Source organism: Lynx rufus, unplaced genomic scaffold, assembly GCF_022079265.1.
Source record: "Lynx rufus isolate CCGP_SWC_20201006 ecotype Redwood Valley unplaced genomic scaffold, mLynRuf1.p SCAF_61, whole genome shotgun sequence".
Taxonomy (NCBI): Eukaryota; Metazoa; Chordata; class Mammalia; order Carnivora; family Felidae; genus Lynx; species Lynx rufus.
Genome location: NW_025814880.1, coordinates 97439 through 113912, shown reverse-complemented (window position 1 = coordinate 113912; position 16474 = coordinate 97439). Strand labels below are relative to the sequence as shown.

The 16474-nt window shown below is 48.0% G+C and overlaps 1 protein-coding gene across 1 annotated transcript in view; it reads right to left on the bottom strand.

The window, feature by feature from the left end:
* Window positions 1-16474, bottom strand: part of LOC124500911 (pleckstrin homology domain-containing family M member 1-like) — a 58858-nt gene that overhangs the window by 32754 nt on the left and 9630 nt on the right. The window contains 2 exon segments of the mRNA XM_047064781.1: window positions 7137-7548; window positions 14247-14873. Coding sequence (XP_046920737.1) covers window positions 7137-7548; window positions 14247-14873 — 1039 coding nt within the window.

Sequence of the window (16474 nt, the reverse complement as noted above, 5' to 3'; positions counted from 1 at the left end):
CATTCAGATGCTTTATGGCACCTTAAGCCAAGAGTGGAGAACTCTGAGTCGCGAGTATCGGGGCCTCAGAGCTGGGCTCCAGGGCTCCCTCTGAAAACCCTCGGAATTAGCAGGTGCTTCCTTCAGTCAGTGACAGGACAATGTGTCAATCAGGGTGGCTACTTGGGAAGCATTTGCAACACAAGATTCTGAACAAGGCCTGCCTGGGCCATAGAGACCCAGGGGAGCTCCCCGAGGAAAATGGCCAGGAGCCCCACAGAGCCTGGCACACACACCTGGGAAGTCCTGCGGCCTCCCAGCTCACTATTCCTTAAGACTCAGCTCAGGGGCCGTCCATCACCTCCTCTGGGAAGCTTTCCTGACTATTCCCCAGCCTACACTCCTCCCGCTGCCTAGCTGGGTCAGGGACTCCTCGGGGCTCCCACGGCATTCTTTGCCCACCCCACCCAGCACCTACCAAGCTGTATGCAATGGCCACTCTTCTTTCTGCCTGGCACAGAGTTATCACAGATGAGGGAATAATTCTTGAGTATCAAACGTCTTTGGCATAAAATAACAAGGCTGGGGCAAGGGGACTGGAAGGAAGGAGACAAATGTGAATTGTGAGGTGATATAAGTTCACTGGTGAGGGCTTCTCTCTCCGAGGAGGCGAGGGAGACGACCGGGAAATGTTCAGACACAGTCCAGCAGCCACAGGTCAGCCCCCAGGAAATGATACTCCAGGAAACATCTTTTGTTCTCTTAGACAACAGACAAAACCAGTGGGAACACTGGGTCCTTGGAGCTACTGCACACAGACCTGGACAGAGCTCTGTAGCTGTGCCCCAGCCAGGGCCCCCGGTCACGAAGCGGGGTGTGGGGGGAGCACCCCACTGTTCCCCCTCCCCTTTCCTACCACCTACCTTCCTACCTTCTGCTCATTCAAGCCCCCACATCTGGCCAGTTCCCTGCCGCTCTAACAGTGGAGGAAACCACCACAGACCACGGGTCAAAGCCATGGCAGCACCTGCCACGAGGGGCCCGAGACAGAGGAATGCCACTTTCACTGGGTGAAGTCTTAGAATCCAGACTGTCCTCTGGAGTGCAACTGAGAAATCCGTTCACAGCCCCCCGGAGTCCACAAATAGAAGTCCCCTTAGCTCCCCCACTCCCGGCCCCTCTCCTTCCTGGCACTTGTCACCAGTGTAATTATGATGTGGGTAATGACTTGCCTGATCCAGTGTCTGTCCCCAAGGAGCAGGGCCCTTGTCCGTCCTGTCCCATCACCGTACCAAGTATGGTGCTTGGCCCAGCGCAGGGCCTCTGTGGTGAATGAATTTAAAATAATGTTTTTTGTTTCTTTTTTAAAGAAAGACTGAATGGCTCTCATGGTTATACGACTTGACAGTCAGAACCCTCTACTCACCCCCCCCCCCACCCCACGCCACCAAAGTGTCAAATAAATGGCAGTGACTAAGTGACAGAAGCACAGGAAAATGAGACTCACAGGGGTGACACGCGGGGCAGAGCCGGGGGTCCACCAGGTGGGCTGCACGGGAGTGCCCAGCGACTATCCACTTAGTGGAGGGATGAGTGGGCCCTGTGGGCTCTCAGCAACCTGAGTCCCCTGAGGCCTGCAGGGAGGCGGAGCCCGCCCTGGTCAGACCCACCAGCCCAGCCCATGCACTTGGCGGCCTACTTCTCACCGTAAACTCCCAAGCTGGCATCTCGAGAGTCTCTGAGAGTTCGAGAACCATTAATTACGCCTGCACTCACCCAGGTACGGTGTGCAGAGCTGACCTTACAGAAGGGAACAGACATGCTCTTCCGTATCACGGAGCCGATATTCGAGTCCAGAGGCAGGAAATCAAGTGAAGCAGGCAAATGGGAAAGGGAGTCACTGGGGACGGTGCTTTTGGGACAGGGTGCTGGGGGAAGGTGGAGACAAGGGTGAGGAAAAGGGGCGAGCTGGGAAAGGGTCCGGGCAGATGGAATGGCAAATGGAAAAGCCTGGGGCTGAAAGGAGCCTGCGGTGGCAGAAGCTGCCGGAGGCCAGAGGAGCAACGCCCGGTGAGCCGAGGAGCTTGGGTGACAAGTTAAGCTGCCCTGTCCCATCAGCTCTGGGACCCTGGCAAGACAGGATGTCGGAGCTGAGACACAACACGAGTCAGGTCTCGGATGGGAGTGAACTCAGCTTGGTCAACGCCACTCTGTGGCATCCTGCTAGGGCGCGCAGCCCCAGAACCTAGGGGTAGCCCCCTGCTTCCAGCTCAAGCCGGGGGCTGTGGAGTCGTTCTTCTTTACCCTTCAGGGTGTTGACAGTTGTCGGCTCAAAACCTTCAGAGTCCTCTGACATTCTGGGCCCTGAAGACTCTTCAGGATAGTAAAAAATGGAGACTGTGACCCTCATTATACAGCTACATGGCTTATACAGTCACATTCAGTCAGTGGTGCTAGTCAGTCCGATATCTGTATGGACAAAACGTGACTTTTGACTCTTACCTCACACCATACACAAAACTTAATCCCAAGTGGATCATAAATCTAATTGCAAAAGGTAAAACAACAAAGCTTCTAGATGAAAATACAGGGGTCTTCACAGCTTTGGGTAGAGATCTTAAAAATAGACACAAAATACGTAAACCACAGAGAGGCCAATAAATTGAAGAGCATTAAAACCAAGAATTTCTGCTCCACGAAAAATACCATTAAGAGATTTAAAACACAAGCCATAGGGGCACCTGGGTGGCTCAATCAGTTAAGCATCCAACTCTTGATTTCGGCTCAGGTCATGATCTCACAGTTTGTGAGTTCAAGCCCCAAGTCAGGCTTTGCACTGACAGTGTGGAGACTGCTTGGGATTCTCTCTCTTTCCCTCTCTTTTTCTTTTGTTTTTTAATGTTTATTTTTGAGAGAGAGAGAGAGAGACAGAGTGCAAGTGGGCAAGGGGCAGAGAGAGAGAGATGGAGACACAGAATCCAAAGCAGGCTCCAGGCTCCAAGCTGTCAGCACAGAGCCCGACGCACGGCTCGAACTCGTGAACCGCGAGATCATGACCTGAGCTTAGCCGACTGAGCCACCCAGGCATTCCTCTCTCCCTCTTTTTCTGCACGCGCATGAGCGTACACACTCTCTCTCAAAATAAATAAATAAACGTTAAAAAAACAGGCAAGCCATAGACTTGAAGAAACGTTTGCTATATGTATATGCGACATATTTTTTTCTCTAATAAAAGACATATCCATAATATGTAAAGAGCCTCTACCAATGAATCAGGAAATACACACAACTCAATTTAAGAATGAAGCAATGACTTAGAGACTTCCAACAGCCAATAAGCAAACGAAAAGGTATCAAGATCGTTAGTCATCAGGGAAATGCAAATTAAAACCACAGTGAGGTCCCACTACACACCTATTAGAGTGGCTGAAATGAAAAAGACTGATGACCCACTGGCTAGGATAAAAAGCAATGAAAATGCTCACATATTGCCAATGTGAGTACAAGTCAATGCAAGCACTGTTAGAAAACTGCTTGGCAGTATGCACTAAAGGTAAACATATGCCTTCCCAATGACTGGGCAATTCCGCTCCTAGATATATACCCCCAGAAAAGAGTGCAGAGGGGTTCACCAAAATACAGATGTAAGAACGTTCACATCAGCTTTCATCATAATAGCCCAAACCTGGAAACAACCCAAATGTCTGTTAGCAGGAGAATGGATAGATGCACTGTGATATACTCTTACAATGGAATGCTACAGAACAATGGAGAAGAACAAACTATAGCGTCATGCTATATGCACAGGTGAACCCCACAGACATAATGCTCAGTGAAAGAAGCAAAAGAGTATGCATTGTACAGTTCCTTCCATACGAATGAAGTCGAACAATAGGAAACATTAATCTACAGTGCTAGAAGTCAGAATAGAGGCTTCCTTTAGAGGGGAACAATGGGACAAGGCATGAGAGAGCCTTCTGGTGGGCTGGAAATGTTCTATGTTTCCATCTGGAGGGTGGCCATAGAGGGTACGTCGTATATAATTACTCACTGAGATGTGTACTAAAGATCACTTTACAGCATTCCTCGAAAACGTTCTAAAGGGGGAAATAATAGTCTTTTGAACAAATGGTGCTGGTACCACTGTACATCAATATGCAAAAGAATCGAGCTGGACCTCGTCCTTATACCATATACAAAAGTCAACTCAAAATGGATCATAGAGGGGCGCCTGGGTGGCGCAGTCGGTTAAGCGTCCGACTTCAGCCAGGTCACGATCTCGCGGTCCGTGAGTTCGAGCCCCGCATCAGGCTCTGGGCTGATGGCTCAGAGCCTGGAGCCTGTTTCCGATTCTGTGTCTCCCTCTCTCTCTGCCCCTCCCCCGTTCATGCTCTGTCTCTCTCTGTCTCAAAAATAAATAAAACGTTGAAAAAAAAAATGGATCATAGATCTCAATGTAAGAGCTAAAACTATAAAATTTTTAGAAGAACACATCAATCTTTGTGACCTTGGGCTAGGAAACGGGTATACACGGGACACCAAAAGCACAAATGGTGAAAGAAAAAAATAGGTAGATTGGACTCTATCAACATTGAAAACATTTATGCTGTAAATGTTACCACCAAGAAAGTGAAACGACAACTCACAGGATGGGAGGAAATAGTTGCTGATTATGTATTTAATAAGGGTATACAATCCAGAATATATAAAGAACTATTATAATTCAATAATAAAAAGACAAATAATCCCATTTTAAAATGGGCCGAGGGGTGCCTGGGTAGCTCAGTGGGTTAAGCATCTGACTCTTGGTTTTGGCTCAGGTTGTGACCTCACGTTTCGTGAGTTCAAGCCCTGCATCGGGCTCTGTGCTAGCGGCAAGGAGCCTGCATGGGACTCTCTCTCCTTCTCTGTCTGCCCCTCCCCTACTCATGCCAGCACTCCCACAAAATAAATAAGTGAAAAATAAACAAAATAAAATAAAAATGGGCCAAGGTTCTGAATAGACATTTCTCCAAAGTAGATCTACAAATGCCCAAAAGTCACACAAACAAGATGATGCTTGACATCATTAGTCATTCAAGAAACGCAAATCAAAACCGTAAGTAGATACTGCTGGTGCCCTCGGCTAGCTATAATGACAATTTTTAAAAAGACAGTAAGAACTTGGTGAGGATGGAATACATTGCGGGTGGGAATATAAAATGGGGCCGCTGCTTTGGAAAACAGTTTGGTAGTTCCTCAGAAGGTTAAATATAGACTTACCATGGGACCCAGAGATTTTGCTGCTGGGTATACATCCAAGACAATCAAAAATACACCCACACAAAAACTTGTACATGAATGTTCATTGCTGTGTTATTTATATTAGCCAAAAAAATGGGGGGAAAAAAAACAAAAGTCTATCAACTGATGAAGGACAAAATAAAATGTGACGGGTTCATACAAAGGAATCTACAATGAATTATTACTCCCGGAAGCACAGATCAGGCTCCGACAACGATGAATCCCGAAAACAGTATGTTAATTGGAAGAAGCCAGTCACCAAAGGCTGCATATTACATGATTCCATCTCTGTGAAATGTCCAGAATAGCAAATCTATAGACAAAGGAAATAAGTAGTTGCCAGGGGATGAGAGGAGTGAGGCCGGAGGAGGAGGATGGGGCGTCACTGCTAATGGTAAGGGATTTCTTTTCTTTTCTTTTCACATGTTTTTATTTATTTTTTGAGAGAGAGATAGAGACAGAGCATCAGCAGGGGAGGAGCAGAGAGAGAGGGAGTCTGAAGCATGCTCCAGGCTCTGAGCTGTCAGCACAGAGCCCGACATGGGGCTCGAACTTGTGAACCACAGATCATGACCTGAGCTGAAGTCAGACCCTCAAACGACTGAGCCACCCAGGCGTCCCAAGGGATTTCTTTTATGGGGGATGAAAATATTTTCAAATTCGATTGTAGTGATGGCTGCACAACCTTGTGAATATACGAAAAAAAATGGAATTATACACTTTAATTAGGTGAATTGTATGGTATATGAGTCATATCTCAATAAAGCTATTTAAAAGTGTGTGTGTGTGTGTGTGTGTGCGTGCGCACGTGCGCGCGCATGTCCTAATCTATTTCACGGCCTTGGCCCCATCCTGAGTTACAGGATCTGGAAGCTACCGGATGAGAGAAACGCATGGATGCAGCTGAAAAAGCAAGACTATATCCTAACGTGACCCCAGACAGCAGCTGGGATAAACCTGGGGTTCTGTATGTCCGCGTGCACACGTGCATACAACTTCCTACCCTGGCTATTCATCCTCAAGGACAAATGTGAAATGGCAAAGAGCTCAGGTCCACAGCTTTGACAACCGCTTCACTGGGCCGATAGTTCTCAAGCCTCTGACCCATGGCTCTGTGCAAGAGATTCCCAGGGCTGGCTTCCCTCGGGGTTATCAACAAAGGAGATCGGCCCATTCTAGAGCTGCACTGCCCAACAGAAATAGAATTCCAGCCACATGTATCATTTTAAATGTTCTACTAGCCACGTTTTTAAAATGTAAAAAGAAACACGTGTAATTAACTTTTATATTTAACCCAATATCAAACATATTTTCATTGGAACACATAATCGATAAATGATTGAGATATTTCACCTTTTTTTTTCAGACTAAGCCTTCAAGATGCAGTGTTTATTTCACATAGCTTATCTCAGTTTGGACTAACCACATTTTACACGCTCATTCAACAGCCGTGTGTGGCTAGTGGTTACCATATGGGATGGTGCAGTTCTAACCTGGCTCATATTGCAAGATGAGTATTCTCAAAGTCTGGTATTTTAGCAAATCTGAATTTAATAATAACAAGAGCTGAGGAGGAAACCAAGGCTCAGTGAGGCAAAGTGCCTTGCCCGAGGCCTTGAGCTGATAAGTGGCAGTGGTTATGCGCAGGGTCTATGATCAGATGAGAATTATCTTCTCTACGGGGTCAATGTGAGAGGACAAGAGAGACCCATGGGAAGGGACTGGCACCGTGCCTGGCTCACGTCCACCGTGACAGATATGAGGGGCTAATGGAGACAAGGCAGAGACCACTCGGGGTGGCTAGCTGGGGAGACCCTGCACCAGCTCTGAGACATTTCCCCAAGACCTCTCCCCGAAAAGCTTGTATCACTCACCGGGCTGGTGGGTGAGGACACCCCAAGGCTCCGTGCAGCTCCGTCATCCTCCAGAGACTTCTGCTGGCCGCTCCCCGGGCTGACTGCTCTGGCCGCCGCCTCTCTCACGGGACTGGAAGGCCTCTGGTCTAAAATGCTCACCGAGGGGACAGCTTTGGCAGTGCCCAACTGCAGCAAGCCCAGGGTGCCAGGTGCCTGGGGAGGCGGCTCCTGCTTGCGGTCCCCATCTTGAGTCCCAGAGGATGCTTGGGGCGGGAGGGGCTCTGCGGGCACATCAAAAGGGATGCTGGCCTCCAGGCCGGGGAGGGGGAGTGAGGCCCGCCCCGTGGGAATCTCCATTTCTCCACTCAGTCCGCTCAGTCCGTTGGTTGGCACAGAGTTTACCTGGGCTTTGCTGAATTCCGACAATACCCTGGAAGTTTTTAAACAGAGAAACCTGTGTGACAAGCTGTCAGCTAGAATGCCCAAGGCTATTGGGACAGCGGTAAGAAGGCAAAACTGCTGTCTGGGGATTTCAAAAACAAAACATCCTCGTCATCCACCCACCGTGCTCCTCTGCTTACACACAAGCCTTCCTCTGACACTCCTCACAAAGTTTCTCCCCAGCTGGGACTGAGGTAGAGCGGGCGGCCAAGGGAACTGCGGGGCCCGGGATCTCCGGTGCAAGCGCTGGTCCACCAGAGCTGGGCCGTATCTGGGGTCCCACATGCCTCCTGTTCCCAGGACCTGCTGCCGGAGATCAGTGTACACGGGGTGCAGGAGTGTGCACGCAAGTATACATGGGGTGTGCACCTGCTCACTCTTCCAATGGTACTGCCTCTTCCTGCCCTTCAGTGGTGCTTCAGGGACTACGGGGAGCCAGTGTTACTGTCTTTACGTACACACACACACGCACGCACATGAAAACTACTCTGGGCCTTCTAAAATGTGCACTGGCTAGTGGCTGCTCCCCTTCTCCTGAGGCTTCTGAGAATCCACATTCTGTTTCTGAACTAGAACTATTTGCTGTCTCCTCCTTTGTTTATGAACCAATAGAGTATGTCACGGGCGAATACAGATTCATACAACAACAAAGCTACCCGGGGCCCAAGAGATTGCCCATATCTGCCCTAATGGTTTAGACTCGGTCAGAAGACGTGCCAAACTCCCCTTAACGTGGGCTCATTTCCATAAGGATGTTAGAACTCAAGTTTCTACCTTAATGTCTTCTGGCTGAGCTGTGTGCTCTTATCTACATCATAACCCCAAACAACATTTCAAGACATGCTAGTCAAACATTGGTGAACAACCCATACATTTATGGGCAACTGATTTGCAGCCCAAGACATTTCAGTGGGGAGAGAATAGTCTTTTCAACAAATGGTGCTGGGATAAGCGAACAGTCCCATGCAAAAGAAGAAAGTTGGACCCCTACCTCACACCATATAAAAAATGAACTCAAAATGGATCAAAGACCTAAAAGTAAGAGCTAAAACTATAAAACTCTTAGAAGGAAACAGGTATAAATCTTTGGGTCAGGCAATGGTTTCTTATATGACAGCCAACAAATAAGTAAACAATAAAAAATAGGTACACTGGACTTTATCAACACTAAAAGCTTTGGTGCTTCAAAAGGATACTATCAAGAAAGTAAAAAGATAACCCATAGAACAGGAAAAAAATCTGCATATCTTATATCCAAGTATTATCATATATCTGATAAGGGTCTAGTATCCAGAATACAGAGAGCTCTTACAATTCAATAATATTAGAACAAATAATCTGACTGAAAAATGGGCAAAGGTTTACAGAGACACTTCTCTAAAGGTATACAAATGGAAAGTACATGAAAAGATGCTCAATATCATTAGACGGTAGTGAAATACAAATCAAAACCGTAATAAGATACTACTTTATGCCTACCAAGATGCTTATAATAAAAAAAGACAGAGGGGCACCTGGGTGGTTCAATCAGTTAAGCATCCGACTTCGGCTCAGGTCATGATCTCACGGTTTGTGGGTTCGAGCCCTGTGTCGGGCTCTGTGCCGACAGCTCGGAGCCTGGAGACTGCTTCAGATTCTGTGTCTCCCTCTCTTTCTGCCTCTCCCCAACTCATGCTCTGTCTCTCTCTCTCTCTCTGTCTCTCTCTAAAATAAGAAACATTAAAATTTTTTAAAAAATTAAAAAGACAGAGAATAACAAGTGTTGGCAAAGGTGTAGAGAAAATGGAACTCCTACACGCTGCTGGCGGAAATGTGAAAATGGTGCAGCCTCTGTGGAAAACAGTTTGGTAGTTCCTTAAAAGTTAAACATAGGGGCGCCTGGGTGGCGCAGTCGGTTAAGCGTCCGACTTCAGCCAGGTCACGATCTCGCGGTCCGTGAGTTCGAGCCCCGCGTCAGGCTCTGGGCTGATGGCTCGGAGCCTGGAGCCTGTTTCCGATTCTGTGTCTCCTTCTCTCTCTGCCCCTCCCCTGTTCATGCTCTGTCTCTCTCTGTCCCAAAAATAAATTAAAATGTTGAAAAAAAAAAAAAAAAGTTAAACATAGAGTTACCATATGAGTCAGCAATTCAACTCATGGGTATATACCCAAGAGAATTAAAAGACAATGTCTGCACAAAAACCTGTACATGAGTGTTCACAGCAATATTATTCACAGTAGCCAAAAAATAGGAATAAAACAAATGTCCACTAACTGAAAAGATAAAACAAATTGTGGTGTATTCACACAATGGAATATTATTCAGCCATGACCCATGCTACAACACGGATGAACCTTGAAAACCTACTAAGTGAAGGAAGGAGGTCACAAAAAGCCACATAGTGTATGATTCCATTGGTATTAAATGTCTAGAATAGGTAAATCCATAGCTAGTGGGTAAGGGGTTTCCTTAAAGGGTGATGTTGGTTGGCTTTGGTTGGAACACTGCTGTGGCCCCACAATAGGTTCCTAAAGTTCACGGACTTCATTCCTTTACCCGTAAAACCGGCACGGTAACAGCACCCACCTATGACTGTGTTCAAGGCTGAATGAGATCATATAGGTAAAATGCTTATAGAGTGTCTGGCACAAAGTAAGTACTCAATAAACATTAACCTCAATTTGTCACTGGTTGTTCTTATCGCCACTGGCAAGACTGCTTAGCCTCTACACACATGGCTATAAAAATGTAAGGAAGGAGAATTACGGAAATATTCACCAGCATTACTGAAATGGTTATCAATTATAAATGACCCCTCATCTGTAAGACACATTTTAATGATGGAGTGGACTGGGTGTGGGGATAAAGAAACACCACCCGACAGCAAGAAGCTTGTGTGATAAATTAGAGTTTCCACCAAATCAACACCACTGTCAGGATGAAATCAAGTTCACAAGAGTCTCACCAGGATCAGAGCTGGTCGGCAGGACCCAGAGAGAATAAGAGACATGCACAGCAAGTGGGAAAAAGTGCTAGAGATGAGGTTTTGAAGGAAAAGTGAAAGAAAGAGAATTTTCAAAACTTTTGAAGAAAATGCAACATAGGGCTGAAACGGTGACACCGCTCCGGTCCTTCCACTTCTGTCCAGCTCAGGGCAGCGTTTTTCAAACACTGCCTGTTCAAAAATTCTAGAAGTCTGTGCTTTCATTTAGAAGATAGTCTGAAAACATATACGTATTATATACATACGTATATTGCGCGTACACAGAGGCGTAGGTGTGGAATAAAAGCATGGGCTGGAGAATCGGCATGACCACCCCATAAAGTGCCCCCCGCCAAGCGATTCTGAGCCTGCGCTTTTCCTGAGCGCGTGGACTAGCGTGTTGGGGTCCACGGCACCACCTGGCGGTCAGGGGTGCTCATGAAAGCACAGGAGGGGGCTGCATGTGCGAAGAATCATTTCCCCCAAGAGAAGGCCTCATGATAACGACCTCTGACAAATATCATCAAGCACAGATCTGCAGCCGTGTATACACAGACAAGTAGCGCGAGAACTGACATCACGGGGACCCCCAGTAGTAAAATGATAATGACACCACCTATGGAGCACTCACCCTGTGATTGGCACTGCTCTAAGCGCTTTGCATACCTTAACTCACTTCCTAGAATTCTTATCCCCATCTTGCAGATGAGCACATCAAGGTCAGAAAGGTTGAGTATCTTGCCCAGGGACGCAAAGCTGGTTAATGGAAGACTCCAGCAGCCTGGCTCCTGAGTCCACACTCCTAACCACCGGCCCCTAGCTGTGCTTCTCAGGGATCACTGTAATTCAGACCCAACCAACACAAAAGAAGCTATTCAGGCCATCAATCCTCTATTCACAAAGCAAACTGCAGTTTGGTTTCCAGAAAACATTAAGTTAATACCTTTCCTTAGAATGTTACATCTTTTGTACTTTATGTTTAACTTGTAGATGATTTTAAAAAACTTTTTTTAACATTTATTTTGATAGAACGCCTGTTCTCTCTCTCTCTCAAAATAAATCAACTTTAAAAAATCCACGTAAACAAATATTTAAGTAATATGACAAAAATAAGCGAACTCTTAACTGCTGATGTGACTCTTCACCCTCAGACACACCCTCTAAGAGCTGGTGTGTGTGGACGTGCGAAGATAACTTCAAGCCCAGCACTCAGAGTGATGGTGCTGGATGTGTGTTTGTGCGTCTGTGTGCTCTGTGTTTGCTGGTTCCGCACGCCACTGCCCCGCGCTGGTCTGTACATCCTGAGCCTCTTCCCTTGACTTCTCCCACAATGCCCAGGATGACGCTTCCCACACAGGGTGGACGGTCACTGATTCAATGGCCTTAAGCTGGAATTTTCCAATCACAAGACTCACGAAAGATAAAAGCAGGGCACATGACAAAGAGAGGGCCTGCGGGCTGGCCTGGGGGAGGAGGAGACACAAGGAAGGGTTCAGACAGGTGAATGAACTTAAGTCACGCCATCGGCCCAGCCCATAGAGCGGGGATTGCTCCCTTCCAGGATGTTCTACCTAAATTCTTGTTTGAGGTTTGAAAGTTCTAGCTAATGTGCTCTGTTGCTCAGAAGCTGCTTCAGCCGTAATTCGCCCCCAGGCATCTGATCTGATTCTCAGCCAGCTAGCTCTATGAGGGAGCCTCCACTTTACAGATGAAGAAACAACCTGGCAGAGCCAACGCTTGGCCTGCCGTTACTGGACTTGGGACTGGTAGAACAGGGCTTGAGGCCGGATCCTGCTACAAGCCAGTCCGTACCGGCACCCAATCTGGTGTTCTTCCCACAGCAGCTGGGAAACCTGTAAAGACTTGAATGAACCAAGAAGGTAGGGGCACACAGGAGTAGAAAAGAAGATCCTAGACGCTGGCTGAGGGAACACGGGTCTGGCTGAAGGAAGCGCTTAATAAAAATTTACCATTTTCGGGGCGCCTGGGTGGCTCAGTCAGTTAAGCGTCCGACTCTTGATTTTGGCTCGGGTCATGATCTCACAGCTCCTGGGATCAAGCTCTGCATCACGCTCTGCACTGACAGCGAGGGGCCTGCTTGGGATTCTCTCTCTCCCCCCCTCTCTCTCTGCCCTTCCCCAACTCATGCTCGCTTGCTCTCTCTCTCTCTCTCTCTCTCTCTCTCTCAAAACAAATAAATAAACTTGAAAAAAAGTTTATCATGTTCTACCTATTAGATGAGCAAATATCCAAAAGTTTGATAATACCTTCTGCCTACAAGGCCGAGGGGGCACAGGTACATTCCTGACAGAGTGTAAACAGGCGATTATCTATGAAAATTGTAGACTCATTTATCCTTTGCCTCAGCAATTCTGTTTCTGGGACTTTACTCAACAGAGATAGTTGCATAGAATTAAAAGATCACATACACACGGTTATTTATAGAAAGAGTGAACTCCAGTGTCCAGTAAATACAGGGCTGGTCAAATAAACTAAGGTACATTCATACAATGGAAACACATGCCACAGGGGAAAAAAAAAAAAACTGAAGAAACTGATATGAAGCTCCAAAACAAAAATTCTGAGCTCTTCTAAGACAAGGTATCAAACAGTATATTTATAATAGCTTTGTGGGGATGAGGCAGAGACAAGAAATATAAAAGACATTTAAAAAGTCTATCTATTCATATCTGTTAGATGCATTTAGAAACATCAGAAAAGGACATGTAAAGGGGGTGCCTGGGTGGCTCAGTCAGTTAAATGTCTGACTTCAGCCTAGCTCATGATCTCACGGTTCGTGAGTTCGAGCCCCACGTTGGGCTCTCTGCTGTCAGCACAGAATCTGCTTCAGATCCTCCGTCCCCCTTTCTCACTGCCCCTCCCCTGCTCATTCTCTCAAAAATAAATAAATAAACTTTAAAAAAAAGAAAAAGAAAGATGTAAGGTATTGATAATTATGGTTACAAAGGTGGAAAAGACGTTTCACTGTAGGTAGACTTTTTTTTCTTACCATAAAAATAAATCTATTAAAAAATGAATGTTTCAAAAGGGCCTGAATGAAGAAGGCTCTGCTGTGGTGAGCATGGTTAACATAGAGAGATGGTGACTCACTACGTTGTACACCTGAGACTAATATAACACCGTGTGTCAACAATACTCAAATAGAAAAAAGTTCTTTTAAAGAGATAGCTCTGCCCAGGGTGCCTTCTCTAGTCAAGTTCATTGCTCCCTGTGCTCTTCCTCCACTCACTTGCTTGGCCCCTTTTGTGCACCACCTCCTCCAGGCCTCATTCAGGGTCTGTGTCCTTCAGAGGCCTTCTGGGAGGTCGCAGCGGAGCACCCTGACGCGCTGGGCTTCACTGCGTCTTTTGGAAGTCGTATATCTAACTCCGAACCGTTCGTTTCCGCCCTAGAGGCAATAATATTTTACACGAAGCCTCAGAGAAATTAGGTAACTTGTGGAAGATCAGCCAGGGGTAGAGCTGGATCCTGATTCAGCTCTGAGCCCTCCCTGAATCCATTCTCCTCGCTGCCCCATGTGGCCTCCAGTTACAAGTCCCGGCAACTCCAGTCCCTGAGGAAGAGCCACGGTCCCCTTTTCCTTTATGCCCTTAGAGAGGTCAATGCTCAGTGACAGGCAATCACATGCTATAGGAAGGGAGAGAAAGAGGAAGAGGAGAAGGAAGGAAGGCAGGGGGAGGAGAAGGAGTGGGGGAAGGACACTCACTCTTGCAGAGACGGGTCTGAATCATCGGCATTTGCTGTCCCCAGGTCGGAGTCGTAGGACATGGGCTCCTCGGAACGGTCTGGACTCTTGGAGCCATTCTCTTGGAGTAGGCAGCTATCAGAGTTTAGGCTGCAAGACAGCTGGGATGAACTGGCAGTGTCCAGGCTGAGGGAGGAGGCCGTGAGCTTCCGGTTCCGTCGGATCTTATGGCCTGAGTGCTGGACTTCGATGTCCTCCGAGCCTGAGGAATGGGACATTGAATCCAGAGACTCTTTCCGCTGTAGTTCGGTCCCAGAGGTGGTGAGGGGGTCGAGCTCAGAGAGCGGGCAAAGCCCAGAGAGAGCCAGTGGGGTAAGCGTCCACTCGTTTAAGATGGCGGACTTGTAGGAGAGCTCGAAGGATAAGGACGTCAGTCCCTGCAGGAAGCTGAGGAGGAACTCGCCCTCCTCGGCGTCTCGAAGCAGGGCTGTGGGCTGATAGTACTCGCACAGGCGGGCGGGCTCCTGGAGGAGCAGCTTCAGGTAGCACTCCATCAGGCCGTCATTGAGGGCCAGCCTCAGCCAGGCCCGGCAGCGGCCCACGTCCGTGCTGACAAAGATCAGGTGCTCCAATTCCGAGACGATGTGTCTGCGGGTGGAGAGGACAGGCTTGTTTCAAGAAATGATTTCAGATCACGGAGGATTGTTTTATCCACTGGTGAGCAGGAGCCAGTAATAACGACTGCAAGTATATACAGGCTTGGGAAAAAATCTCAGAGAGCAGTGTTCTACAGGGAATTGAGAAATATTTAGCTACAACTCCCCACGTTTTCGAGGTTACTGTCATGCAGGATTATTGCCATTTTTGTTACAACTCCCCAGGCGCCCTTGACATCACCTGCTCATCCGGCATACATCTGATGAGCCCCTAAGTGCCAGGTCTTCGGAGCCGTGAAGATACAGGATACAGACATGGTCCTGCCCTCAGTCCAGGTTACTACCTTTCAAGGGCACACGGAGGTGAACCCTGTGGTCAGTAGAGCTGGGGTGGGGGGAAGGCAATCACTTCCAGGTTGCAGTAAGAACAATGCCTCAGGCAAGGCATTGAGGGATTAGGCATAGGGATTAGGGATAGGCAAGGCATTGAGCTGGGCCTTGAGGGATTTCAAGCGGCAAAGATGGAAGGGGAACCTTAGGCACCAAGGACTGACAGAAAAAAGGCACCAAGGGTAGGGAAGCAGCAGCTGTGTAACAGGAGTGGTGAGCACTCCCGTTACAGCACGGGGAGGAGGAGGAGCAGCGGCTGATTGGGTTGCAAAGTCAGGTGATGCAGGGTCTCGAGCATCCAACCGGTGAGGCAAAGTGGGGCAAGGGTCCCCACACCTGGCTGTGCGTCAGAATCACCTGCGAACCTGGTCAGGATACAGATTCTGGGGCCCCAACGAAGTGAATGGGACTCCAGGCTAGCACTGGGGAGCCTGAGAGTTTTTACACCGGGAAATGACTCGACCGCAGTCACGCAGACTTCTGGGTGGGCTGCTCGGGATAAGATCACGTACCAAACTCAGTTCCCGAACCCTTGGTCTGATGTAAATGCCCTTCCTCTGACCATCACAGTGCCCCGAGCACGTCTCGCCCATAGGAGTGCGTGCTCCACAGGGCTCAGGGAATGAGCTCGGGTTAGCTTAAGCTCAATAAATGTTGACCAGCTGCCTGACCTAAGGACAGACAGAATGAGATAAGGGGGACAATTAGAAAGCCACTGCCACCTGGGAGTGAGGTAAGACCCTGAGATAGGGCGGTGGCAGTCAGCAGGAAAAGGAAGATACAGACCGACAAGGCACCTTCAGGCTGAAGGTGGCATTTAATAGCCCTTAGAGGCAACGTGCCAGCAGCTGCTTGCTCCAAAGCCCAGGCAGTTAGGGCCAGGGCCGCAGAGGCAAACGTCCCGGGGTGGATATTCAGATGATCCGGATTCCACTGCTTTAAAAAATGCCACAGCCTGTTAGGATATAATACTTAGCATAGAGATGTTCAAACATTCCAAGGCAGGGTCAGCAAACCTCTTCTGTCAAGGGCCACTTAGTAAAGATTTTAGGCTTTGCAGGCCACACATTCTCTGTTCCAACCACCTAACTTTGCCACGGTGTGGCAAAAAAGCGGCTCCTGCTAAAGGCGACCAGCCAGGGGCCTGAGCAGCCCCAGGCCATTGCCTGTGCGCTGAGGGGCTCTTGAGGCTTGGTCTAACAA